Here is a 26,136-nt window from a genome sequence, read left to right on the forward strand (position 1 = left end):
GTGGCAGTCATATGGTCACTTACCTGCAATAAGTCTGAGTAAACATGAAAAGAATCATGCTGTTAGCCATTATTTATCCACCATCCAATTAGCTGTATCAGCAATAAAAACCCCATAGGAGATCATGTTACATTTGGCCTATGGATTGTCCATCGTGTTTGTGTAATTTTTGTGACATTTTTTTAATGGAAGCCTTAAGGATCTGACCAGGCTTCTACAACAAACCTATCTGTCTTTTTATTGTATAAAAATCACCAAACTTCCTAAGCAAACAATACTTTTAAAAGAAATAAAATACTGAAATACCTCTCCCATTAAATCATCGCCAGTAACTGCAGCAATCTTCAAGTCAATGCCAGCTTTTTTGGCTACTTGTTGGACAGCAGCAGCACAGGCAAGTGGATTCATTCCACCAGCATTACTGACAACACGGACACCTAAGCAAGGCAAAAAAATTAGGACTATGTACATGACATACTTACATAAGCACATGTACAATTTGATTTCCCTCTCAGTTATTTTTCCTCAGATTGTTGCTTATAGTTAGCTACGAAATCACTGCTGACTGCTATAGTATGCAGCTCTGACTAGACTGGATTGGAAGAGACCTCTAAACGGTCACTTGTGGTCAGTAAGAACTGCTCCAAGGTGAGCAGGTAGTAAAGTTTTTGTACATTAGAAGAGAATTTGGCTCAGTTCAAATAAGGATTCAGGGTTTCATAAGCCATGGTTTATGAAGCTGAGAATAAGCATCTGAACCAAGTGCTCCTGCCTCACCTCTCCTCTTCTCCTGTACCCAGGGCTGTGGAGCCAGTACGCCAGACCTTCGACTCCGACTCCTCTATTTTTCTACTGTCCGACTCCGACTCCTTCATAAATCGCAAATGTTAATTTTTTTAACTACAACTCCCACAAGCCCAATCCCTGGGGCTGATGGGAGTTGTAGTTTAAAAAAGTAACTTTTCCAAGCTCTGGATTCACGTGGTGGTGATGAAATGCCTTGTGCTACCATTTCACTACCATAAATTTGTTATTACTAGTTAATATACATCTGCCATTTATGAAGGAGTTGGAGTCGGAATCGGTACATCCGACTCCACTCAAAATTGCTCCCGACTCTGACTCCGACTCCACAGCCCTGCCTGTACACCACCTTTGACATGAAGATCTTGACTTTTTAAAGCCAGAATTCCCTGTTATGTCTAAAATGGAGAGCCCTGGCATATCATTGGTTACCAGCCCAGGAAAATAAGCCAGTGATCCCGGTTTATTTTTCTGGTTTGTTAACTGACAGAACACCAAAGTCCCCTGGTTTGGACATAACAGGGAACTCCGACTTAATATAAACCAGGATGTTTGCACCAAATCCAGTGTGCAAAATTGTTAGCGGAGGAGGGGCAAAGGGAGGAGTACTGGGCCTTGATGTTCATTCACAGCTTCAAAACCCATGAGTAATAAAAACTCGAACAATTGTCCAAACCACATCAATTTGTTCTTTGTTCAGTTTCCTGTTGTAGATGTGTCGCATGTGTATGCTAGTATGTTTGGACACGCAAACTAGCTCATTTTTTTCTGGGCTAATTTAAAACTTTTTCCTCTAACAAAGGCAACAACCATGCACATCTGCATCATGCCTGAATCCAGCTCTGACTTAGAATCCCCTCCTGAAGAACATTTCATATTAAAAATGTATTGGCTTTTGATTATTGTGAGCCTCTTTGGAATCCCACTTTTGGCTCAAAAGTGGTATAAAATTATAGGGTTGTATCCAGCTACGTTTTAGTCACAGCAGAACCACTGAAATTAATGGGCCTATGTTGGCTAAGTCCATCAATTTCAACTGATCTATTTTGAGCATGACTAACATTGGTTACAATCCATTACAAATAAACAAGAGTACAAAAGGACTAAAAATAATGAAGCACAATTTTTTATGTTGCAAAATCAGAAGACAAGAGAAACTGCAATTTCTTACTTCATTACAAACACGATTTAAATTTATTATAGCAATATAAAATTCACACCTTTCCTGTGTATGTCCTTAATATAAGGAGCCATTGCAGTTAATACAAAATCAGGAGTATATCCCAAATCCTGTAAGAAATAAAAATTAAATTGCAAACATTTTTATCAGAGGTGAATTTTTTTTGTTTTAGCTTTAGAAAGTAATTTTGAAACATCAATGGGCAGAGCAGCCCTATGGGTCATGTACGGCAGCTCCTGGCAGAGCCACCACACACCCATAGCCCTGCTAATTCACTGAGGCCAGGGTGCAAAGTGTAGGGACAGATTTCTTTTCATTCCTCCCACTGTAGTAAATGGGAGAGAACACATAGTCATGTCAGTCCTGTGGGCGTGTCAGGGAAATGCCCGGCTTCACATACACACCACCCAAGCAGAATACCACCAGAGGAACAGCACCAGTGGAACTGTCTACCTGCATACTAGGGGACTTCCAGGGATGTGACATCCCACTTGCAGACCTCCATCTCTGCTGGCAGAGTAACACATACATCACTTCCTAAAGCCTTTTAGCTGACCGCTGTTTTAGGATAGGATTGCTCCCTAAGCTGAGGTGACAAGTTCTATAATTGCTGGTTTTGAAATATACAGATGGAATTGCTGACAGAACACACCACCAAAAAGTGTTCTAGGCCTAATACCTGCACAGAGCTTCAGGAAAGTATATCTTAGAACCAGGTAATTAGGATTTCAAATAACTGAAATTCTAACAGATCTAACACTTTAGACCATTACAGATATATTATACAAATCTAGAATTTATTTTTTAACAAAGCAAAATTACTCACTGGAGATCTAGCTTTGGCAGTAGCTAGTAAAGACATTGTAATTTCAGAAAGGTAATCAAAAACCAGGAAATCCAGCTTCCCTCCATAGAGTAGTTGAGGAACTAAAACAAAGGAATAAACTGTATTTAACAGAAAAACACATGCACATTGCAAAAACATCTATTGCAAAGCGGTTCAGAAATATGTACTTTGCAGCAAACTAACTTACATGTTAATAATTATTATTAAAATATAGTTCAAGGCTAATTTATTTATTAATTTATTAAATTTATACCCCACCCTTCCTCCCAGAAGGAGCCCAGGGAAGCAAACAAAAATACTAAAAGCACTGTAAAATATCTTAAAAACAAAATACTTTAGAGCATATTAAAACAAAACAACTTTAAAAACATATTTAAAAAGCAATTCCAACACAGATCTCTACCATTTAAATGGCTTGTTGAAAGAGGAAGGTCTTTCAACAAAAGAGAAGAGAAAAGATAACAGAGATGGTGCCTGTCTAATATTTGAAAATGGAAATGGAAATGGACTGCCTTCAAGTCAATTCCGACTTATGGCAACCCTATGAATAGGGTTTTCATGGTAAGCGGTATTCAGAGATAGTTTACCATTGCCTCCCTCTGAGGCTGAGAGGCAGTGACTGGCTCAAGGTCACCAAGCGAGCTTCATGGCTATGTGGGGATTCGAACCCTAGTCCAGCACCTTAACCACTACACCACACTGGCTCTCGTCTAATAATTAAGGGGAGGGAATTCCAAAGAGGAGGTACTACAACATTAAAGGCCCACTTCCTATGTTGTGTGGAACGGAACTCCTGTTAAGATGATATCTGCAGGAGGACCCTCACCTGCAGAGTGCAGTAATTGACTGGGTATATAAGGATATATAAGGTATCCTGGTCCCAAGGTGCATAGGGCTTTGTACACCAAAACCAGAACCTTGAACTTGGCCCAGTAGGTAATGGGCAGCCAGTGCAGTTATTTCAGCAGCAGGGTAACATGCTGGTGATAGCCTGCCACAGTGAGCAGTTGCATCGCCAAGTTTTGCACCAGCTGCAGCTTCCGGACCAGATTCAAGCACTTTACAGTAATCCAGGATGGAGGTTACCAGTGCATGGACAACAGTGGTCAGATTACCCCAGTCCAGAAATGGCCACAGCTGTCTTACCAACCAAAGTTTGTAAAAGGCACTTCTAGCCACTGAGGTCACCTGAACCTCTATTGACAAAGATGGATCCAGGAGCACCCCCAGACTACAAACCTGCTCTTTCAGAGGGAGCAGGCAACTGACCAATTATCTGAACTTGGGAACCACCAATCACAGAGCTTTCATCTGGCTAGGATTCAGACCCAGTTAATTAGCCCTCATCCAGCCCATCACTGAGTACAGACACTGGTCCAGGACTTGCACAGCCTCTTCCAGTTCAGATGTTATAGAGAAATAGAGCTGGGTATCATCAGCATACTGCTGACACCTCACATCAAATCTCCTGATGACCGCTCCCAATGTCTCCATATAGATGTTAAACCGCAATGGGGACAAGATGTGCCCTGCAGCACAACTGCCAGGGGCCTGAAAGACTATCTCTCAGTGCTATTCTCTGAAAACAACCTTAGAGATAGGATCAGGACCACTGTGAAACAATGCCTCTGATACCCATTTTACCAAGTCGGCTCAGAAGGATACCATGGTCAATGGTATCAAAGACCACTACAAGATCAAGTAAGAATAACAGGGTTGCACTCCCCTGTTGTTCTCCCATCAAGGCAACCAAGGGCAATTCAGTCCCATAACCAGCCCTGAAATCAGATTGGAATGGGACAAGATAATCTAATGCACTATATATAGCCAATGGTTAATTTCTAAAAACCGAACTGCCAAGACCATCATTTATAACAACTGCAAACTCTGGCCCTTAAATGCAGGGAGGACTGTAATAAGGGAAATCTATTCTTCACACTAGGATCTATTCCCCCTCTGGGATGCACACCTTAACGTGGTGAGGAGGTTTGAGAGTGTTGAAGAAGCTGACAGCAATGCCATCAGGAGTCTAGACCAAGAGGCTAGACTCCTAGCAGGGGCACCCAAGGAGGAATAATCAAAGCTGAAATACCAGACTAAGATGCATCCAAACTCAGAGGAAGGCAATGGTAAACCACCTCTGATTACCTCTTACCACAAAAACCCTATGAACACAGTATCCAAAATGCAACAAGAGATAGTGCTGGAAGATGAGACCCCCAGGTCAGAAGGCACTCACCGAGCTCCTGGGGAAGAACAAAGGACAAGTACGAGTAGCGCTGTGACTATTGACGCAGCTGGGTCAAAGCTAAAAGGAAGCCCAGAAGCTGATGCACACAAATGCGAAAGGAGAGTCTGGAGTTGTACGCCACACACAACTGAAATATGGAATATGAGAAGCATGAACCAGGGAAAGTTAGAAATTGTCAAGCAAGAAATAGAACGTATCAACATTACAGTACTTGGCGTGAGTGAATTAAAATGGATGGGAATGAGACACTTTCAATCAGGGAACTACAAACTGTTTTATGCAGGAAATGAGAAATCAAGAAGAAACGAGGTTGCTTTAATAGTGAGAAATGATGCAGCAAAAGTAATTAGGACCTATAATGCAAGGTCCGAGCGAGTGATATCAGTAAGATTAAGTGGGAAACCTATAACATAACCATCATCCAAGCCTACACTCCAACACAGATTTTACACAGAGGTACAGGAAGAAATTGATCACACATCAAACAAGATGTTCTGATAATCATGGGGGATTGGAATGCAAAAGTAGGGAACAGAGAAGAACTAGGAATTGTGGGGAAATGGGGCTGAGAAGACAGAAAGGAAGCAGGAGAAAGAGTTATTGAATTCTGTGAAGCCAATAATTTGTTTCTTGCAAACACATTTTTTGAGCAACCAAAAAGACGACTGTACACATGGACATCACCAAATGGTCAATATAGGAATTAAATTGATTATATAATTGGTAGTAGATAGAGAAGTTCCATACTTTCTGCAAAAACAAGACTAGGAGCAGACTGTGATACAGATCATGAACTGATAATATCAGAATAAAGCTAAAGAAGAACAGCAAAGCAATCATAATACCAAAATACAATTTAAATAACATCCCAGAAGAATATAAAGTTCAAATAAGGAACAGATTTGAGGCTTTACACTTAGTTGACACAGAACCAGTAGAACTATAGATTGAGGTCAGAGACATTATCAGGGAAGAATGCAAAAAGACAATACCTCTAGTTAACAAGAGAGAAAGACCTCAATGGATGATTGAAGAAACTCTTAAAATGGTTAAAGAGGGAAGGAAAGCAAAAGCAAAAGAAGATAGAAACAAGGTCAGAACCCTAAATGCAACAATACAGCAACTAATATGTAGGGACAAAGAGAACTATTACAATAGTTATTGTATAGAAATATAAGAGGACAACAAAAAGGGAAGAACAAGAGCCCTATTCCAAAAGATTAGAGAAATTAAAGGGAAATTTAAACCACGACTAGGGATGTTGAATAATCAACAGGGGAACACACTGACTGCCCGAGATGAAATAAAAGGAAGATGGAAGCAATACACTGAAGAAGTCTATAAAAGAGATGCAAGGATGACAGATTCATTCAAGGAGGAACTATAAGATGAAGAACCAGAAATTTTAGAACATGAGGTGAAAGCTGCTCTTAAAATACTTGGAAGAAACACATCACCAGGAATAGATGGCATACCAATAGAGTTGCTACAAGCTACTGAGACTGAATCTGCCCAAATTTTGACAAACATTTGTCAAGAAATACGGAAAACTAAACAATGGCCCACGGACTGGAAGCGAAAGGGGATCGAACTACTGCCTTAATATCCCATGTAAGTAAAGTAATGCTCAAGATTCTACAACAAAAGGTTATTACAATATATGGAGCAAGAAATGCCAGATGTCCAAGCTGGATTTCGAAAGCGAAGAGGCACCAGAGATCATATCGCAAACATACGTTGGATAATGGAACGGACCAAGGAATTTCAGAAGGAAATCACCCTGTGCTTTATAGATTACAGCAAAGCCTTTGATTGTGTAGATCATGAAAAACTATGGAATGCTTTAAAAAAATGGGGGTGTCACAGCATCTGATTGTTCTGATGCACAAACTAGACTCTGGACAAGAGGCTACTGTAAGGACAGAATATTGTCCCGTCCAGAGCCAAAAGAATGAGGCTGGAGTGTGTGTGCAAGTAAATCTCATTTTATTAGAGTAATGGATACATCAAAGGCATTGCGCTTCATAGGAAACCCTACGCTAACTCACTAGAGTCCCTAACTATACTCTAGACATGCTCTGCAGCGTGTGAAGAAAGTTGACTCAACGACCCCCCACTAGGAGCGGCAGGCTTATATAGGAAATATTTTCGAACGTAATCTCTGACTCCTTCGTAATTCCTGTCTTTGCCCTGTCCGTTTCTCGTGGTGACGGGAACGAGGAGACAGGGGACGCGCATCCAACAGCTCATCTGAAGACACCTGCTCCCGAGCAACGGGCTCGAGGTCAGGGGGCGGTGCCACACTGGAATCCTCCTGGGAACTGCTTGGTAAAGGAGGAGCTGGCACTGACTCTGAAGCTTCCCCCCACAAGTCCTCTGCATCAACTGGGGGCGGTGCGCTCGGCTCCTCGGAAAGGGTGTTACTCGTGGGAACTGGCTGGAAAGCAGGCTGCCCCCCTCCCACACGATCCTGCTCAGACACAACAATCCCCAACTCTGCTTCTTCTGGCTGCGGAGGTGCCTGAAACTCATGCCTCCCCCCTTCCTGTCCCTTCTGAGTTGGCTGCAGCGCAACATCATCCCCCCCCATGCTTTAACCCTTCCCACCCCTGAGGTCTAGGTTTCTCTGGATAAGCCTCATGGAATTCTCTCACCAAAGTCGGAGCGTGCACATTCTCCTCTGTTTCCCAGGAACGTTCAGTTGGATCGTGCCCCTTCCAATGAATCAGGTACTGAAGACGCCCTTGGCGTTTTCGCGAGTCCAAAATCTGTTGTACTTCGTATTCCTCCTCCCCCTATACCAACAACGGCGGTGCAGGCTCCACTCACGGACGGTGAGGGTCGGGGGCAGCGTCCTTGGTCAACAATGCCCTGTGGAAGACTGGGTGCATCTTGAAGGTGGGCGGCAATTTTAGTCTAAGACACAGGGTTAATCTGAGCCTCCACCTCAAAGGGCCCTACACGCCGATCCTGCAGTTTACGACACCGGCCAGGCATAGCTAGGAAACGTGTAGAGATCCAGACCTGGTCTCCCACTCGTATGAGGTCCCCCTCACTCCGATGCTGGTCAGCTGCGTGTTTGTAATCCGCTTTGGTCTGTTCTAGTTGCTCTTGGAGTAGTTGTTGCATAGCGTGAAGTTCCTGCAAGTAATCCTCAGCGGATGGGACTGAGAGACTGTCATTTGAGGCAGGGAAGGCTTGGGGGTGGTAGCCAAAATTGGCAAAGAAAGGAGTCTGTTGCGTGTGCGAATGCACAGCATTATTATAGGCAAATTCTGCTAAATGCAGGTAGGACATCCAGTTGTCCTGCTGATACCTCACAAAACAACGTAAATATTGTTGCAACACTGCGTTGACCCTCTCGGACTGCCCATTCGTTTGGGGATGATGGGCAGACGACAGTCTCAGCTCACTTTGCAGCAACTTCCACAACGCTTGCCAAAAACGCAAGGTGAATTGTGTGCCCCGATCGGAAACCAGGCTATCTGGCAGACTGTGCAGCCAATACACATTTTGCACGTACAACTTGGCAGTGTCTTGAGCACTTGGGAGCCCTGCGCACGGAATGAAGTGAGCCATTTTCGAGAAGGCATCAACGACCACCAAAACTGTGGTTTTCCCCTGTGAAGGTGGAAGGTCTGTTATAAAATCCATAGTAATCATTCGCCAAGGTCCTCCTGGAGTAGGAAGGGGTTCCAGTAGCCCCGGTGGCTTCCCAGTGGCATGTTTAGCCCTCATGCAGGTGGGGCAAGAGCGAACGTAATGCTCTACGTCCTTCTTCACCTTGGGCCACCAGAACTCCCGAGTGACAGCTTGAATGGTCTTAAAAACCCCAAAGTGGCCTGCCGTGGGGGCGTCATGTCACTGACGTAGTACCCTCACTTGCAGTTCTCCGGGGGACACATAAACAGCTTCCTGATGGTGCAGGATGCCATCCTTCCATATAAGGTCCTGTTGGAAGCTGTTATGAGCACACGGAGCAAGAAACTGAGACAGAGGTTTGTTCCAAATACTTTACTTGTTCCTTGGTAGACACGACAGTACACGACAGTAGCAAACTCCAACACACATAACAACTCCTCGCCTTTTCCCCCACACCACACATTCTTCTCCTGCAGTGTTTTATGGACCTTGGGCTTGTTAAGCGATTAGTGGCTCCAGCTGTTAGATTGCAGTAACATGAGCCTCATTATCTGCCTGGCTCTTCTCAGAGTCGGCTTAACCCATTGCTTACTTCTTTGTGGAGCAAACTGCTGGCTCTCATTCTGCCAACAGGTCCTTCTGTTCTGCCTGGGGTGATGCGCCCTCTTCGACCCGCTGCTCCTGCACGAAAGGGTCCTGTTGTTGCACTTCACGCACTTCAGCTTCCCAAGAATCTTGGCAGGTCCCTACTATTCCCCTCTCAGGAGGGATTATGTACTGTAACGGTCTTGGGGTGGGATCCCTCAGAAATTCTGGCTTCCTTGAGAGGGCATCAGCCCGCTTATTCTGTGCTTGGGAGATATAATGAATTTTGAAATGGAACGGTGCGAAGAACTGAGCCCAGCGCACTTGCCTCTGATTGAGTTTACAGGCGGTATGAAGACTCTCTAGATTACGATGGTCCGTGCACACCTCAATTTCTTGCTGTGCCCCTTCCAGATGGTGTCTCCAGGCTTCAAAGGCATCTCTAATGGCTAATAGCTCCTTTTCCCACACAGTGTAGTTTTGTTCAGAGTCGGTTAACTTTCTAGAAAAGTAGGCACAAGGCATCAGTTCTCCCCCTTTCTGGGCCAGTTGCAAAAGAACCCCTCCGATCGCAACGTCCGACGCATCCGTCTCTACCACAAAAGGGAGCGCCGGGTCGGCATGCTGTAGTATGGGTTCGGTAGCAAACCTTCGCTTCAGGCTCTCGAAAGCCTCTTGTGCAGCTTCTGTCCATTGGAAAGGTCCTGAGCCCTTCAGGCAATCCGTGAGCAGTGCGGTCTGATGGGAGTAGTTGGCTATGAAACGATGGTAGTAATTCGCAAAGCCCAAGAAGCGTTGCAAATCCTTCTTGGTCTTGGGGGGTTGCCACGTGAGTACACAACGAACTTTTTCTGGGTCCATTTCTACTCCTGCTGGAGAGATCCAATACCCCAGAAAGTCCAACGTGGTTAGGTCAAACCCACACTTTCCCAGCTTTGCGTAAAGACGGTGTTCCCGTAACTTCTGCAGCACTGCACGCACATGGGAGTCGTGTTCCTCGGGAGTATTCGAATAAATCAGGATATCATCCAAATATACTATCATAAAGCGGTCCACAAAGTCCCGAAAGATGTCATTCATAAAATTTTGGAAGACTCCAGATGCTCCCGACAACCCGTATGGCATCACCAAATACTCAAACTGACCATAACGGGTCTTAAACGCAGTCTTCCATTCATGACCTGCCTTAATCCTCACCAAGTTGTAAGCTCCTCTCAAGTCCAGTTTCGTGAAAATTTTGGCGGAACGCAACCTCTCCAACATTTCCCTAATGAGCGGCAGCGGGTAACTATTGGGGATAGTGAGCTGGTTTAGGGCTCGATAATCATTACAGGGATGGAGCTCCCCCCCTTTTTTCTTCACAAACAGCAGGGGTGCACCAGCTGGGGACTGTGAAAGGCGGATGAAGCCTTTCTTCAAATTGGCGTCCAGAAACTCCCTTAACGCTGCCAACTCTGGTTCAGATAGAGAGTAGATCCGCCTGGCGGGGATGCGTGCCCCAGGCACCAAATCAATGGCACAATCATAGGGCCGGTGAGGAGGGAGTTGCTCCGCTTCCTTTTTATCAAAGACGTCCCGAAAACTCCCATACTTGGTGGGCAAAGTTATCTCCCTTGGGGGAGACGCCCCTGCCAACACCTGTGGCTCCTCTTCAGGCTGGCAATGTTGATGGCAGTACTTGGAGGTAAAAACCACCACAGCTTCATCCCAAAAGATTGTGGGGTTGTGCCTAACCAGCCAAGGCATACCCAACACCACCGGGAAACGCGGCAAGGATGCCACATAGAACGACAGGTCTTCCCGATGCCCAGGGACCTTCACTTCCATGGACTCAGTCACCCAAGTCACCCCCCCAGACTTCAGAGGCCGGCCATCTATAGTCTCCACTGCCAACGGCTGACTCAGTTCTCTTGTGGGAATAGCGTGGTGTAGCGCCAACTCTCGGTCTATGAAACAAGAAGATGCTCCGCTGTCGATCATAGCCTTGGCTAAGAAGCTCTCGCCTGAGGATAGGGTGATGCGAATGGGCAACAGAAGGGCCCCTTGGGAGGGAAGGGGTCGTAACGGAGGCTCAGTGTCTGTAGCACCCCCCAACTCTCTAGCCTCTACGAGAGCTGGGATGTGAAGTTTTCCGGCGGCTGGGATCTTCCGGTTTTGGCTGCACAATTTCTGGCGAGGTGTCCAGACTTTTTGCAATAGAGACACAGTCCTTCCCTCTGGCGTCTTTCCCTCTCCTCCTCTGTCAATCGTGGTCTAGCCCCCCCAATCTGCACGGGCTCCTCTCCCGAGACAGTAGGGATGCCAGGATTGGGCACGGGGCGTGCACGGGGCAGCGGAGCAGCAACCTGACTCCGTGAAGGCTCCATTCTTCGCTCCAACTTTCTTCCTTCTAAGCAGCTGTCTATCTGCAAACTCAGTTGAATCAAACCCCTCAGTGAGTCGGGATGTGTGGAGCGCACCAGTTCATCCAACACTTCTGGACTCAGTCCATTTCTGTAGAAGTACATCAAGGCTGGGTCATTGTACTCCATCTCCTGAGACAAAACACGAAAAGCATTTGTGTATTGCCCTACAGACCCCCTTCCCTGTCTCAGGGTCCCTAACTGGCAGGCAACCATCTCCTTCCTCTGGGGGTCTCGGAACATGTCCCCCATCACATTCTTGAAGGCGTCAAACTGGCGCAATATCTGGTCGTTGCGAATCAAATACGGGGTGGCCCATTTTGCCGCTTCCGCTTCCAATAAACTGATGATGAATGTCACCTTCGCGTCATCAGTTGGGAACTCAGCTCTGCGCACTTGAATATACAACTCACATTGGGCTAGAAACGTGGCAAACTGTTCACTCTGGCCCCCGTATCGCACGGGGAGCCCCACTGGAGACTTCACAGGGGCTGCCGTCCCGGGAGGTGCAGCCTGGACTTGGGCGACCAAGGCATGGAGATTCTGGTTATCCACTTGCAAGGCTTGCATTGCGGCTCTGAGGTTTTGGTTCTCGGCTTGTAGGGCTTGCGCAGTCACTCGGAGGTTCTGGATCTTGGCATACAAAGCTTCCATGGTGATAGGTACTCCCCCTCTTGCTCCGTTCTGGTCCATGTCATCCGCCATGGGAACAGGTTCGAGTAGGGATGGTGGTTGAGTCAATCTGTCCCGTCCAGAGCCGAAAGAATGAGGCTGGAGCATGTGTGCAAGTAAATCTCGTTTTATTAGAGTAATGGATACATCAAAGGCATTGCGCTTCATAGGAAACCCTACGCTAACTCACTAGAGTCCCTAACTATACTCTAGACATGCTCTGCAGCGTGTGAAGAAAGTTGACTCAACGACCCCCCACTAGGAGCGGCAGGCTTATATAGGAAATGTTTTCGAACGTAATCTCTGACTCCTTCGTAATTCCTGTCTTTGCCCTGTCCGTTTCTCGCGGCGACGGGAACAAGGAGACGGGACGCGCATCCAACAGCTCATCTGAAGACACCTGCTCCCGAGCAACGGGCTCGAGGTCAGGGGGCGGTGCCACACTGGAATCCTCCTGGGAACTGCTTGGTAAAGGAGGAGCTGGCACTGACTCTGAAGCTTCCCCCCACAAGTCCTCTGCATCAACTGGGGGCGGTGCACTCGGCTCCTCGGAAAGGGTGTTACTCGTGGGAACTGGCTGGAGAGCAGGCTGCCCCCCTCCCGCACGATCCTGCTCAGACACAACAATCCCCAACTCTGCTTCTTCTGGCTGTGGAGGTGCCTGAAACTCATGCCTCCCCCCTTCCTGTCCCTTCTGAGTTGGCTGCAGCGCAACAAATATGGAGAAACCAATGGGTTCCCAATCGGAAAGAGTGTGAGACAGGAGTGTATTTTATCACCCTATTTGTTTAATCTATATGCAGAACATATCATATGGAACACGGGATTGGAACAAGATGGAGGTGTGAAAATTAGAGGGAGAAATATCAATAATTTAAGATATGTAGACGATTCCATATTACTAGTAGAAACCAGTAATGATCTGAAACGAATGCTGATGAAAGTTAAAAAGGAAAGCACAAAGGACTACAGCTGAATGCCAAGAACACTAAAGTAATGACAACAGAAGATTTATGTAACTTTAAAGTCAACAATGTGGACATTGAACTTGTCAAGGATTATCAATACCTTGGCATAGTCATTAACCAAAATGGAGACAATAGTCAAGAAATTAGAATAAGGCTAGGACTGGCGAGGGCAGCTATGAGAGAACTAGAAAAAGTCCTCAAATGCAAAGATGTATCACTGAACACTAAAGTCAGGATCATACAGATCATGGTATTCCCGATTGCTATGTATGAATGTGAAAGTTGGACAGTGAAAAAAGTGGATAAAAGAAAAATCCACTCATTTGAAATGTGATGTTGGAGGAGAGCTTTGCACATACCATGGACTGCAAAAAAGACAAATAACTGGGTTACAGCAAAATAAACCAGAACTATCACTAGAAGCTAAAATGATGAAACTGAGGTTATCATACTTTGGACACATAATGAGAAGGCATGATCAGGGCCAGCCCCAGGCATGCCGAGCCCCTTGGGCACCAGCCTGCCCTGGGCCCCGGCACTCCCCTTCTGCAATTCGCAGCAGGATTGGTTCACAGGGTGGGAGATCCCAAGCCGCTCGCCATTCCCCCATTCTACTTACTTTTCTCTGTGCTGTTTTTTCGGCGGCACACACTGCACGCACAGGTTTGCCATCAATCAAGATGGCGGCCAAGGTTTCCCTAAGGGGCTGAAGCCTCTGCCGACATCTTGGTTGATGGCAAACCTGCGCACACAGCCACAAAAAACAGCACAGAGAAAGGTAGGTGAAGCGGGGGAATGGCGGGTGGCTCTGAAGCTCCTGTCCTGCTATCCGCAGCAGGATTGCTGCTGTGGATTGCGGAAGGGGAGCACATAGCCTCAGGGGCGCTCAGCCAGTGCCCCACCTGGCCACCCTTTAGAACCAGCCCTGGACATGATTCGTTAGAAAAGACAATAATGCTGGGGAAAACAGAAGGGAGTAGAAAAAGAGGAAGGCCAAACAAGAGATGGATTGATTCCATAAAGGAAGCCACAGACCTGAATTTACAAGATCTGAACAGGGTGGTTCATGACAGATGCTCTTGGAGGTCGCTGATTCATAGGGTAGCCATAAGTCATAATCGACTTGAAGGCACATAACAACAAAATTCTCCACACAATCAGAGGCTTTAGCTATAGCATTGACAACAGATTTTGGCTCAAAAGTGACATTTCACTCAGACATTTCACTCACATGATCTGAACAGGGTGATTTATAACAGATGCTATTGGAGGTCGCTGATTCATAGGGTCACCATAAATTATGTCCCTTCAAGTCAATTACAACAACAACTTGGCTATCAAACTGAGGAGTATAATATGCAAATTATTTTAATAACACATCAATCATAGACATGCAGCTCTCCAAATAACTTTCCACGTCACATTTACTGCATATATATGTAAGACTGCCTTTTCCCTTTAAACTCATTCATCCAGATAAGCATCTCCCTAGTTCCATTCTCCAGTCGCTAAAAACCAAATGCAGCCCAATCCTTTGCATAGTTACTCAGAAATAAGTCCCACTGAGGTCAACAGGATTTTTTACTCCCACCTGTTTAGGATTGTAGCCTCAGAAACGTTTACAGCATGCGTTTACAGACCACACAATACACTGTTTCACTACATTTTAATCACTCTAGCTGCGTGTTCGCACTTACTTGTGAGTTCCATTGAAACAGATGGTCCCTGCCGAGATCTGATTGCATAATTGCAAGTAATTTGAGAGGTTGTAGCGAATAAACAAAAATCGAGTTTATAACAACCGTAGTGCCATCTGCTGTCTTATTTTTACCCGATTTCACCACCAAACATCCCATGAGTCAAGCCTGTCTCATTTACAAGGGGGGATTTGTTTTTGAGCTGTTTTGCAAGGTAGCCTGTATAAACGAGCATAGGTGAACACTGCAGAAGAAATTGGGTGCAAAGGTATGGATGTGTGTTCGCGAACAACTTGCATGGCAGGAACAGCACGCGAAGCTAGCAAGGGAGAGTAGGTGAGGTAAGAGGCAAACGGCAGCGGATACTAAAAGGAGATAGGGAAGAAAATGTGCGTGTGGAACTTAGTATATAGAGAACGAGAGAAGTTTGACGCCAGTTAAGTGCCGGTTAGGACCTATTTGGGGAAGGGGACAATTGGTGAGCGTGTGATAGGAAGCATACAAAGGATCTTACACCCCTATCTTGCAATGGTGCCTACTCCCAGATAAACCTACAAAGGACTGCAACCAAGTAGTGCAACCCTGTGCATGTTTACTCAGAAGTAAGCTCCCGGAAAGTATGCATACGGTTGCCAGGAAAAGTCTGAAGTGAAGGGAGTTTCTATTTCCCGCCTCCACTCCCCCGCCCCTTCAAAAATGCTTCAGCCTGAAGGGGTGTCGGCTTGCAACCAGCAGGCGGAGCTGCCGACCAGCGCGGGGAAGGACAAGGCCGGTGCCAATTGTGGTTCGTTGTGGGATCCAGTGTGACGCTCCTGGCCCTCGAGCGGCTCCCTCGGTTAGTACCTGAGGCCGCCGTGTCTCCCCAGAAGCCTGAGGCGCAGCCGATCCGCACAGGGCTCGGTTGAGGAGTGCACGGCTCGCTTCTCCAACGGCGGCCGCAGCTGCTGCTACTGCTTCCCGCCCCCAAAAGTCGGGGGACGGCGATGGCTGTCTGGAGCCTCAGTAACGCGGCGCAGCTCATGGTTTCTCCTCCACAGGCGCGGCTTGGGCGGGTTTCCCCAAGGGAAGTTGGGCTGGGAAGGAGGCCCGCCCGCGGCTGCCGCCAGTCACTGACTGGAAATCTTTGTCCGGCCTCTTTCTGCGTCGGCCGCTGTAGCCGATTCCGCCTTGTTGCAAATAGTTCCCTCAACTTTTCCAGGACGGCCTCCAGAGTTATCGCCGTTTTGTTCCTCCCCCGGCCTCCGGACAGACGTTTTGTATTGGTGTCCTGTGGATATTTAGCTGGTAATGCTCACGAGTCACGCTATTTTCTTTCAGCGTTTTGGTTGCTGCCTTTTTCGTAACAACAACCCCCCAGTCTCTGCAGTTAAGCAAAGGTGAAAACTTTGCTAACATGGAAGCTGCTGCACTTTTGGAATTTTTGCTTATTGCGGGAGTTGTTAAAAGTCCAGGACGCTTTTCAGAAATATAGTCAGGGTGTATTCTGCTGTGCAACTAGACACATTGTCAGTGTGAAAAACAATAGTGCAGTGAGAAATAAGTTGCTGGGCATATAGGATATAATAAGGAGTTAAGTAGTTTCTAAAAAAGTAATCATGCCTCAAAAGGAGGTTTATTTAAAAATTCAACATTTTGCTCACAGAAAGCCAAAGTCAGTACAAGCATCTGATCTATGTTAGCATTGGGTCACTGGGTCCTACAACCTGACACTGCTGCAGATCGTGGAGTGGGAGCTTCACTCTCTCAGCCAGGGCCCTACTTGGCTGCCTGCTGATGCTGGACCTGAATAGCATGATTAAGTAAGGACTACACTAAAGATGGAAAAACTAACATGCTGCTTGCAAGTATACCACTTGAAGTTCCAAAAATATCAAAAGCCCACTCCATATTAACTCAGAACAGGGCTTTCGGTGTGGATGCCCCTGTTCTATGGACCAGCACTCCTGCAAAATATGACAGGTGCCCACTATGTATATTTTCTGGAAAAAGCTGAAGACATTTTTCTTTTGACAAGCTTTTTTGGCTGGATAATGTCCTTTCTGTGTTTTTAAATCTATCTTTGGGGGGGGGGTTGTTTTGAAAACTCTTTTAACTGTTTTTATTAACTATATGTAAATCACCTTGGCAAACATGTAGAAGGTGATTCATAAATTATTAAATAATAATAAATACTTAAGGGAACTGTGGATGCAGACTCATTTTATGTTGTCTGGCCTGGCATGAATTTATTTTATAAATGGAGGCATTTACAGGACAAATGTGTCATCACAATATACTTTTGTTGGGAAATTGTGAAAAATAGAAATGGCTGACTCTCCCAGTACCAGGAGGTTTCATAGGAGGCCAGACAATGGTTGATGGCAGAATGGGCCCCAGGTCTTCATGGACTGTGTAAATGAAACAGCCACAAAGTTAATATGCCTTAAGTAATCCTTTGTTTGCTCCATCCCCCTTGCTCCATTGCAGACAGATATGGAAACTCAAGTACAATCCCACAATTATCTGTAATTTAATTTAATATAATTATTTCATTTTTTTCTTGCTGACATTTTTTACATTGATATATGTTATTGGAAATGTACTTACATAAGAAAATGATAAATAAAACTTTTTTAAAAATAATAATTAGAATATAGGATGATGATGATGATGATACTCAAGCCTACCATCCATAGCATGTGCAAAGAGCATTTTCTTCCCTTTCATACTTTTTACTTATGTCTGACTAAATTGTGCTTAAAAACAAGCTTATTAATAGCCTGGGGAAGAAATGGCATATTTGGGGTCAGCTTTAAATGTTGGTGTGCCAAGCCTTTTATAACTATTTTTATATCTACTTGATGTGTACATTCAAAAATCAATGCCACTGGGAGTGCTTCCTGAGGGTATTTTTTGTGAGATCAGAGCTCCTCATGCATGCAAGTCTTATGCAGCATCCACACGTCACCATCAAAATGCCAGAATGTATTTTTCCCCATCCCAGATATACCCTTTCCGGGGAGAAATGCAATTTTAAAAAACCCTCATTTGCAATATCTTAACACTTGCTTATAACATTAAGCCCCCATTGGGAACCACCATAAGAGACCTATGGCTACTCTGAGATATTTATCTTCAAAGTTCCTCAGGACTATAATCTGACCAGCAGGAGGCTGTGTTGCACCATCATTGAAAATGGAAATGGACTGCCTTCAAGTCAATCCCAATTTACGGTGACTCTATGAATAGGGATTTCATGGTAAACGGTATTCAGAGGGGGCTTATCATTGCCTCCCTTTGAGGCTAGTCCTCCCCAGCTGGCTAGGGCCTGCTCAGCTTGCCACAGCTGCACAAGCCAGCCCCTTGTCCGCAACTGCCAGCTGGGGGACAACTGGGCTCCTTGGGACTATGCAGCTTGCCCACGGCTGCACAGGTGGCAGGACCCTGAGCCACTCACTGTGGGGGTGATCTTTAGCTGGCCCTTAACACCCAGGAGACACGAACAGGGATTTGAACTCACAGATTCTGGACTCCCAGCCAGGCCCTCCTCCCCACTGTGCTACACCAGCTGTTTTGTGCTGCCAAATCCTGAAAATAATGATATGGATATAAAAAGATGAGATATTGCCAATTTAAGCAATGCTATTTGTATTTCACCGTATCGCATGGCAAATATTAGGTGAGGAGTTTATCATGACAGCAGGCTGTGGGTTTCTCGTGTTCCTGCATCTCACCACTTTAGAAAGTTTTGGATGCAATCAAAGACACAATAGCTAGAGTAACACTTCAAGTCAGCCATATTAACATGCCTTTAAATCATAAAAAACATGAATTTGGGTTTCTGATATTTTTGTCAGTGAAAACTGCAATTCTGTATATTAGAGTTTTCCTTTTATTATGCAAGGCCTAAAGAACTATAATACTACCATAAAAAGACAGCAGATGGCAGTCTGCTGTTATTATTCTAACTTTGGCACAGGTTCACAAACACTGCTGTTTAAAAGCTATTTGTCAGCCTATTGATCTAATGCAAGTCATGAAGAATTCTGGAATTGCTAGTTTCTGGAGAAATCCCAATCCTATTGAAATATGTGGAAACTATCTCAGCACCTTCAAGGCTGTCAGGACCAGCTACACTTAAATTAAAAGGATAAGGAATACAGAAAGACTGTGTAGCACAGAGATAGTATTCACTGAATACTGGCAACTACTGCTAGATCTTAAAATATATGTTTTTGTGCTTCTGCTTGGGCTCGGAAGCACTTTTTAAAAACATGATTTATACCCTGTTTTTCAACATTACAGGTACTCAAGTTGGCTTACAAGTTTTGTTTAAGTAACAGTAAACAAACAAAATTTTAAAAGAAAAATCACCAGAAACAACAGATTATAGCAGTAATAAAAAAGCAGTTATATGATAAGGCACATTTAGGCTGCAATTCTAAACATGCGTAGAAGGGAGAAGAAGCTTCACTGAACACAACGGGAGACATTGAGGAAAGATACTCAGGATTGCTCTGCATAAGTCCTTACTTTAAGAATGACCATTGAAAACAACTATTCTTAGTGTTGTTCTAAGAAAGGACAATTAAGCAGTAAGGCACAACTTCTTTGGGAAACTATTTCACAATCAGGACTCAACTGAAAAGTTCCTGTCTCTCATACTTCCAACATACTTAGGTACATAGTAAATGTTCCAGAGAAATGCAGTTACAGTGCGTTACCAAAGCCAGCTGTGTATAAGAAAAATGCCCTGGACTGTTTTTGTGCCTTTAACAGAAGCTTGTTCTGCAGAAATCAATAGATAAAGATTTTCTCATAATGAAGATCAGCATTAGCACCAAATTCCTGCAGATTAAGCTATGGTAGAAAAAAAATTGGCAACCCTAACTGTATGCACTGTGCAGCCTTCTGTGGTCCCTGTCAAGTTTATGGAACCATGAGGGACTAGTGAACACTGTTTGGAGTAGAAAAACAACTGCTCTCTAATCATTATGCAAATGTATCTCTAGATTTATCACTCACCATATGCTCAGTGACACATGTTACCAAATTCTTCCAAGCTATAAGGAAGTGGATTGGACTGTGAAAGACCAACTCAAATTGTGTTTGCATTTTTGCAAATTTGTAGGGCAGTACAATATCTCAGAGAGGAGGCCAGGTCTCCTGCTCCCCTGGTGCATTTACTATAGCTGCCCAATTTCCTTGCTTTTTCAAGTTTGATAGAAATATCTGTGGGCTATAGGTACGTTCTTAAACTGCAAGGTTTTTTTGTGTTTTTTTTACTATTAGTGAATATCATTGGCTTTGGGATCTCCCTTGCTGTATCGGGACAAATGAGAATAAGCAACGACTAATCATAGATGTAACAATTCAATGCCACAGCCAAGTATAAGAATACAAATAAAGGACATTGGGACTACAGCCTCAGTTACAACTAACAGTACAAACAAGACCTGACACTGTCCCACTGAACTCATGAAGGGCATACGATAGCAATTTTATTTTGCTGAGGACAAATGATGTTGCACTTTTTGGCCAATTCATTTCACACTTAATGTCACATTTCCGGTTGCTAATAGCATTGCTTATTATATACAATATTTCGCAAACACATTGGTCTGTATCCCATCCAGTAAATTTTGTTTTGACTTCTTTTTCAGTCTTTTCCTATCTGGTCTTGGTTCATCAATAATCACAAACAACTGTGTTTATTGTAGACTCTGTTCTAATTGCAAAGTATTGTACAAATATTTGAGGTGATTATTTGTCTTCGCTTTGCACATTAGTGCATCAGATCTTTGTTGAACAAATGGAGTTCATTGCTCTTCTGCTCAAGGTAAAGCATACACTGCAATCTCTTTTGAAAAACTTAAAAACTAACCTTTTATAAATGAGCCAAAGTCCTTCAAATATATGTAAATCAGCAAAGCACTTTCATGCAGTATAGGACTCTAAAAGCTGGGGCAGAAAACTTAACAAATGAATATGAATTTCTGAAGTTGACAATGCTTTCAAATTTTGTTATTTGCATGAGGACATTGCTTCAAAGAATGCAATCACTCTGTACACAAATTACTTCTTGTGAACTCTGGAAGACAAATAAACTACAGCTTGATAAGCTGATATCAAGTAAAATTGTAAGCAAGAATTGTCTTGTCCATTACAGAAAAAAAATGCTATTGCCTTTCTTTGTCTATTTTCAAATTGTCTCCCTTATAATCTCTTTAAGATGCAATCCAATATTATCCAACCTATCCACACAGGTTGATAAAATCTATGTGATTATTATAAAGAGATTACATTCTTCGTCCACTGAATTTGGTTTGCATTTTTGCATGATTCTATGTATATTAGTGCAATATATTGTCTCTACTGGCTGGAGAAGCATACAGCAATGAAATGAGTATTTTCAAAATAAAATTGTTAATGAATATTTTAATTAGAAATGGTGAGGAACAGAAATATACTGTGTTGTGTTTTAAGAGACTGCCTCAGTTAGTGATAGGAAGTTGGGTAGAATGTACTGCTATTCCAGTAACATTTCCTCGTGGATGTGGTTAACTCAGGCCTGCGCAATTTGTCACTCACCAAGCCAAATAGAACTTACCTGTTCTGATCCTTCAGAATGCTTGACATTTTTTTCCCCTCCCCATAACCGCAGACAGGCAGCAAAAATGGATTTATTTATTATTTATTTGCATTCCCATACTCCAATGTAAAGCATTTCTAGGGCAATTTAGAATAAGGTGCTAAAAACTAAAAACAACAACAATCCTATATAAGCTTATCTGGGAGTGAACTCAGTTGAATTTACAGCTGAGAAGGCATGTAAAGAATTGCACTATAAACAATAATCAAATGCAAAATGAACAGAACAATAGAATAAACTAGCAGTATTGAAAGAAGACTTTGATCAGAGATTTAAAAGCCTGAGAAAGGTCTTTGCCTGCGGCTGAAAAGGCAATAGACAACAGAGTAGGCAGCAGGTGAACCACAATAGGATGCCATAGCCAAGAAGGTCCTCTCTTCAGTCAGCACCCATTTCAGTTCAGATGGTGAAGGCAAAATAGGAGTTCCTCCAAACATGATCTATGTATACAGGCAGCCTCAGATTGGAGATGTTGCTCCCTCAGGTGCCTAGGTCCTAAGCCATGTAGGGTTTAAAATGTAAGCACCCTTGACTGGTCCCAGTTAGCAGTCTAGCAACTGTGTTCTGAACTAACTAGAGTTTCCAAAGGGTCTTCAAAGGGTGTCCTACATATAATGTGTTTCAGTAGTCTAAACTGGAGGTTACCAGAACATGGATAACTGTGACCAAGCTATCCCTGTTTAGGAGGGGCTGAACTGTACAAGCCTTAGCTGTGGAAGCACTCCATATTATGGAGCCAGCTGAGCCTTTAGTTACAAAGCTGGATCCAACAGCATCCCCAAACTATGAACCAGAATCTTTAGGAGGAGTGCAACTCTATAACAGGATGAACACAACCTCCCTAGGTAGAGGAAACATCCGCCAATAGTACCTCTAACTTCTTGGGACTGAGCTTCAGTTTATTGGCCCTCATCCTGTCCTTTGGAGAAATTTTGATTGGTTTGTTGATGAGCTACATTTGGCTTAGTGCATCACAAATTCTGCAGGTTCCATCAGTCTAATTTGGGATTGGGAAGAAATTTCCCACCAAGTTAGATTAGCTAATGATCCTTGGAGGAGATGTGATTCCCCCACTGCCGGTAAAGTGTGGCTTGGATTATTTTCTTGAGTCTTCTGAAGGTACTGTATAAGCATGAGAAATTGCCTGGGAAAATAATAATTTTAGTGTGCCAATGAAGTGCAACCTGAACGATGTGACCCAGAATCTCTTACAATATAGAGAATGATGGTTATATAACTAAGAAATTATGCCTGAGTTATACTTTTTCCCTCCTCCCTCCCAATCCCTTCTCCTTTTGTGTATCATCATCATCATCCTAAAGGCAGGGACTTGTTACTGAGATTTGTAAGCTGCCCTGGGAGCCTTTTATGACCAAAGAGCAGGGTACAAATGTTTCAGATAAATAAAGAAATAATAAACAAAGCAAGAAACAGACTTATTTCACATCAGCGGTACACTATAGTGATTCATACATATTCTGTTTTTAGAATGTGGGTACTTACTACTGAGATGTGAATGAAATCTGATGTACATAGTGAAACTGAAAGTATACACTAGGAAAACTATTCGTTTTCAAAAGCATCCTCCTCCTTTTGAAAATATTAGAGGGACTGTAGATGTCTCCCTCTGAAGTTTCTATCCTTTCTCCCACTGTCTCACTCTGTAATTATAAAGATAATACATGCATAAATATTTTCATTCATTCAGCTTGTGCTCCAAAAACTAAGTTAAATGTATTAGCATATAATGCACAATTCAGCCTAAGGTATCACTTTTGTGTGCCTTCAAGTCGATTACAACTTATGGCGACCTTATGACTCAGCAACCTCCACTAGCATCTGTTATAAACCACCCTGTTCAGATCTAGTAAGTTCAGGTCTGTGGCTTCCTTTATGGAATCAATCCATCTCTTCTTTGGTCTTCCAAACACATAATGAGAAGACATGATTCATTAGAAAAGACAATAATGCTGGTAAAAACAGAAGGGAGCAGAAAAAGACGAAGGATCAATGGTCTGATCTGTGTATGGCAGCTTCCTATGTTCCTATGAGCCTTAGAATTTTGCTCCATCAATAGAAACAACCTTCAAGATGGTTCTAAAAAGGCACAAAAGCGATTGTGTGATGTGACTCTGTAGATGTGCTCACTCACATGGCATCCTGCCTTGGTTAACTGGTTGAAACCATGAAGGCCAATAAAAGTTCTGATTCCATCCCAAAACAAAAGCTCTGAACTTTGCTCTTCATGTTAACACAATGTATTACTTAGATCCCATTGTTGCTGTGATGTAAAAATGCAAACAAAGTTGCTATATAGACTTTGTTTAAATGTTCTACAAGTGTCCTAACCTATTACCCAAGTTTCTCTAACTGCATTAGAAACAGACATTTCTGAGGTCTCTCTGCTAAATGTTTTTTAAAAGTTCATCTTAATAGGAATGTTCAGGATAACTTTCCAATGTTCCTTTGAAGGAAAAGGCTAACAAAGATTGAGTCAAACCTATACTTACACAACAAATTTATAAAGTTTTGACCTAATTGGTCAATTATCTTAGAAAATAAATAAATACTATTTTACTGAAAACCGGAAATTTTCTTATCAGTTTGGAAAAGGGATATGAGTATGTAGACTTAAGAAATCTTTTTTCTATCTCCATTTGCATTAATCATTCAGGGTTTCTTGAGAAATCAGTCAATAAACAGCAAGAAGGGTAAAAATTGCTCAACTCAGCACACAAAGGGATTCACTTTGACCTTTAAAAATGAATTGCCCATTCTTTTTTTAAAAAGAAGAAATCATTCATTTTCTAAAGGATTGTTTTTATAAGGACACAAGAGCAACACCCAAAGCGCTGAATTACCCCCCCCCCCAAAAAAAAGCCTCCATGGTGTTTACTCAAGCTAGCAAAGTACCACTTTTGTCTCTCATTATCTGGGATCAGCTTAACAACAAAGTCTTACCTAAAGAAGAGTGGGGAGTTTCTTGTTTTATAGTAATGTTTTATTAAGAGATTTTAAGGAATAGCATTACAACACAAGTTTATTGCTCATATCTGCATCTCTATAGACAGCAGCAATGCAGTAATGTCAGAATTCCTTTTATAGGGTAACACTAATTACAGCTGGTATGAAGGATAAGAGCATAGGGTCTGAAAAGCAGCAATATGTAGAGCTCTTTCATATCCTGCATTTTTTTCACATATCCATCTTAGATGCTTCAAGGGTTCCTCCAGGTATAGTTTCAATTGCAAATAGATTACTTATCAGATTTCCCCCAAAAAAGATAAACCCAGATTAAATGGCAGCAGGGGGTGGGGTCTGGCATTTTGATGCACAATGTGGACACTGCAAAAAACTTGCAAGCATGAGATGCCACAATAAACACCTGTCTGGAAACACCGTAAGTCTGCACCTAAAAATGTTGAGTGGATTGAAACAAACATGCTTTTCCAAATCTGTCGTACATTTTCATTCGTCATGAAGCCAGGTTTCATCACTTGGTGATAAACCTTGGCTTGCTGTGTGAAGTGGCATGTAGAAGTAGAATAGGTATCTGAAATGTCTCCATACCTACAGGCTAAATTAAGCAATGTAGAGCAATGGAATCATTACTTCATTATATAAAACAGCTGTGCTCCTTACTTACTGGATTCTCTGAATTTATTGCTATCTAGGACCCCAATTTAAAAGCTACCCATAATGCTGAAGCCCTTCCTCCCAAAGAAGTCCATGGTCATGATCACCACAATAAAGCAAAGTCATGCAAACATAAGCTGTTAATTCTAACACATTGAGTTTCATGACATGTCATCACACATTGTCAACATGATGTCATCAGTCCCAATGATCACAGGTCCTTAGGGTATGCTCAAAATAGGCATGTTTTCACCCATGTCCCAAGACGTCTTCTTAATACTTGGTGCAGAGACAAAAATGTATTTGAAGGGAAAAACACACACATTCATCAACATTATAAGAAAAGAGACATGCAGTGTCATTGCTATTGGCTCACTACTGATGCCCCCTGCTTATTGGATGGCATATAGTGTGTGCTGTAGAAACCATGATACATAATGGTACTTACTAATGGTTAAACATGCTTAAGACTGAGCTGTAAGTGAAGGACTAAATCCTAAGGTCAAGAAAATTTGGAAGGCTCAAAGCAAGACATCAGTTCCTGCCCTCATTGGTCAACATGATAGCCATAGTTCTCTGCTGCAATCCAAGGCAGCAAATGGAACAGAGGTGTATTATAGCTACTTCTGTTAATCATTTTGGAAACCATAAAATTGTGATATAAAATATGTATCTTTACATCCACAAAGTATGAATTATATATTTAGCAAAATTGCAGCCCTAAATATCCTTACTAGAGACTAATGTCCCAAATGAGCACAGTAGAATTTCAAAGTAAATGCATGTAAGATTGTATTGTAGGTATACATGCCTTGTTTCCT

At 43.2% G+C, this 26,136-nt stretch overlaps 1 protein-coding gene across 1 annotated transcript in view; it reads right to left on the reverse strand.

The window, feature by feature from the left end:
- LOC133364236 (uncharacterized) overlaps window positions 1-16,326 on the reverse strand; it is a 96,286-nt gene extending 79,960 nt beyond the window's left edge. The window contains exons 1-4 of the mRNA XM_061584510.1: window positions 15,892-16,326; window positions 2,811-2,911; window positions 2,025-2,094; window positions 307-437 (exon numbers count right to left, since the gene is read on the reverse strand). Coding sequence (XP_061440494.1) covers window positions 307-437; window positions 2,025-2,094; window positions 2,811-2,911; window positions 15,892-16,069 — 480 coding nt within the window. The 5' untranslated portion in view covers window positions 16,070-16,326. The remainder of the gene's footprint in view (window positions 1-306; window positions 438-2,024; window positions 2,095-2,810; window positions 2,912-15,891) is intronic.
- Window positions 16,327-26,136: the final 9,810 nt, after the last annotated feature.

Source organism: Rhineura floridana, chromosome 9, assembly GCF_030035675.1.
Source record: "Rhineura floridana isolate rRhiFlo1 chromosome 9, rRhiFlo1.hap2, whole genome shotgun sequence".
NCBI classification, from domain to species: domain Eukaryota; kingdom Metazoa; phylum Chordata; class Lepidosauria; order Squamata; family Rhineuridae; genus Rhineura; species Rhineura floridana.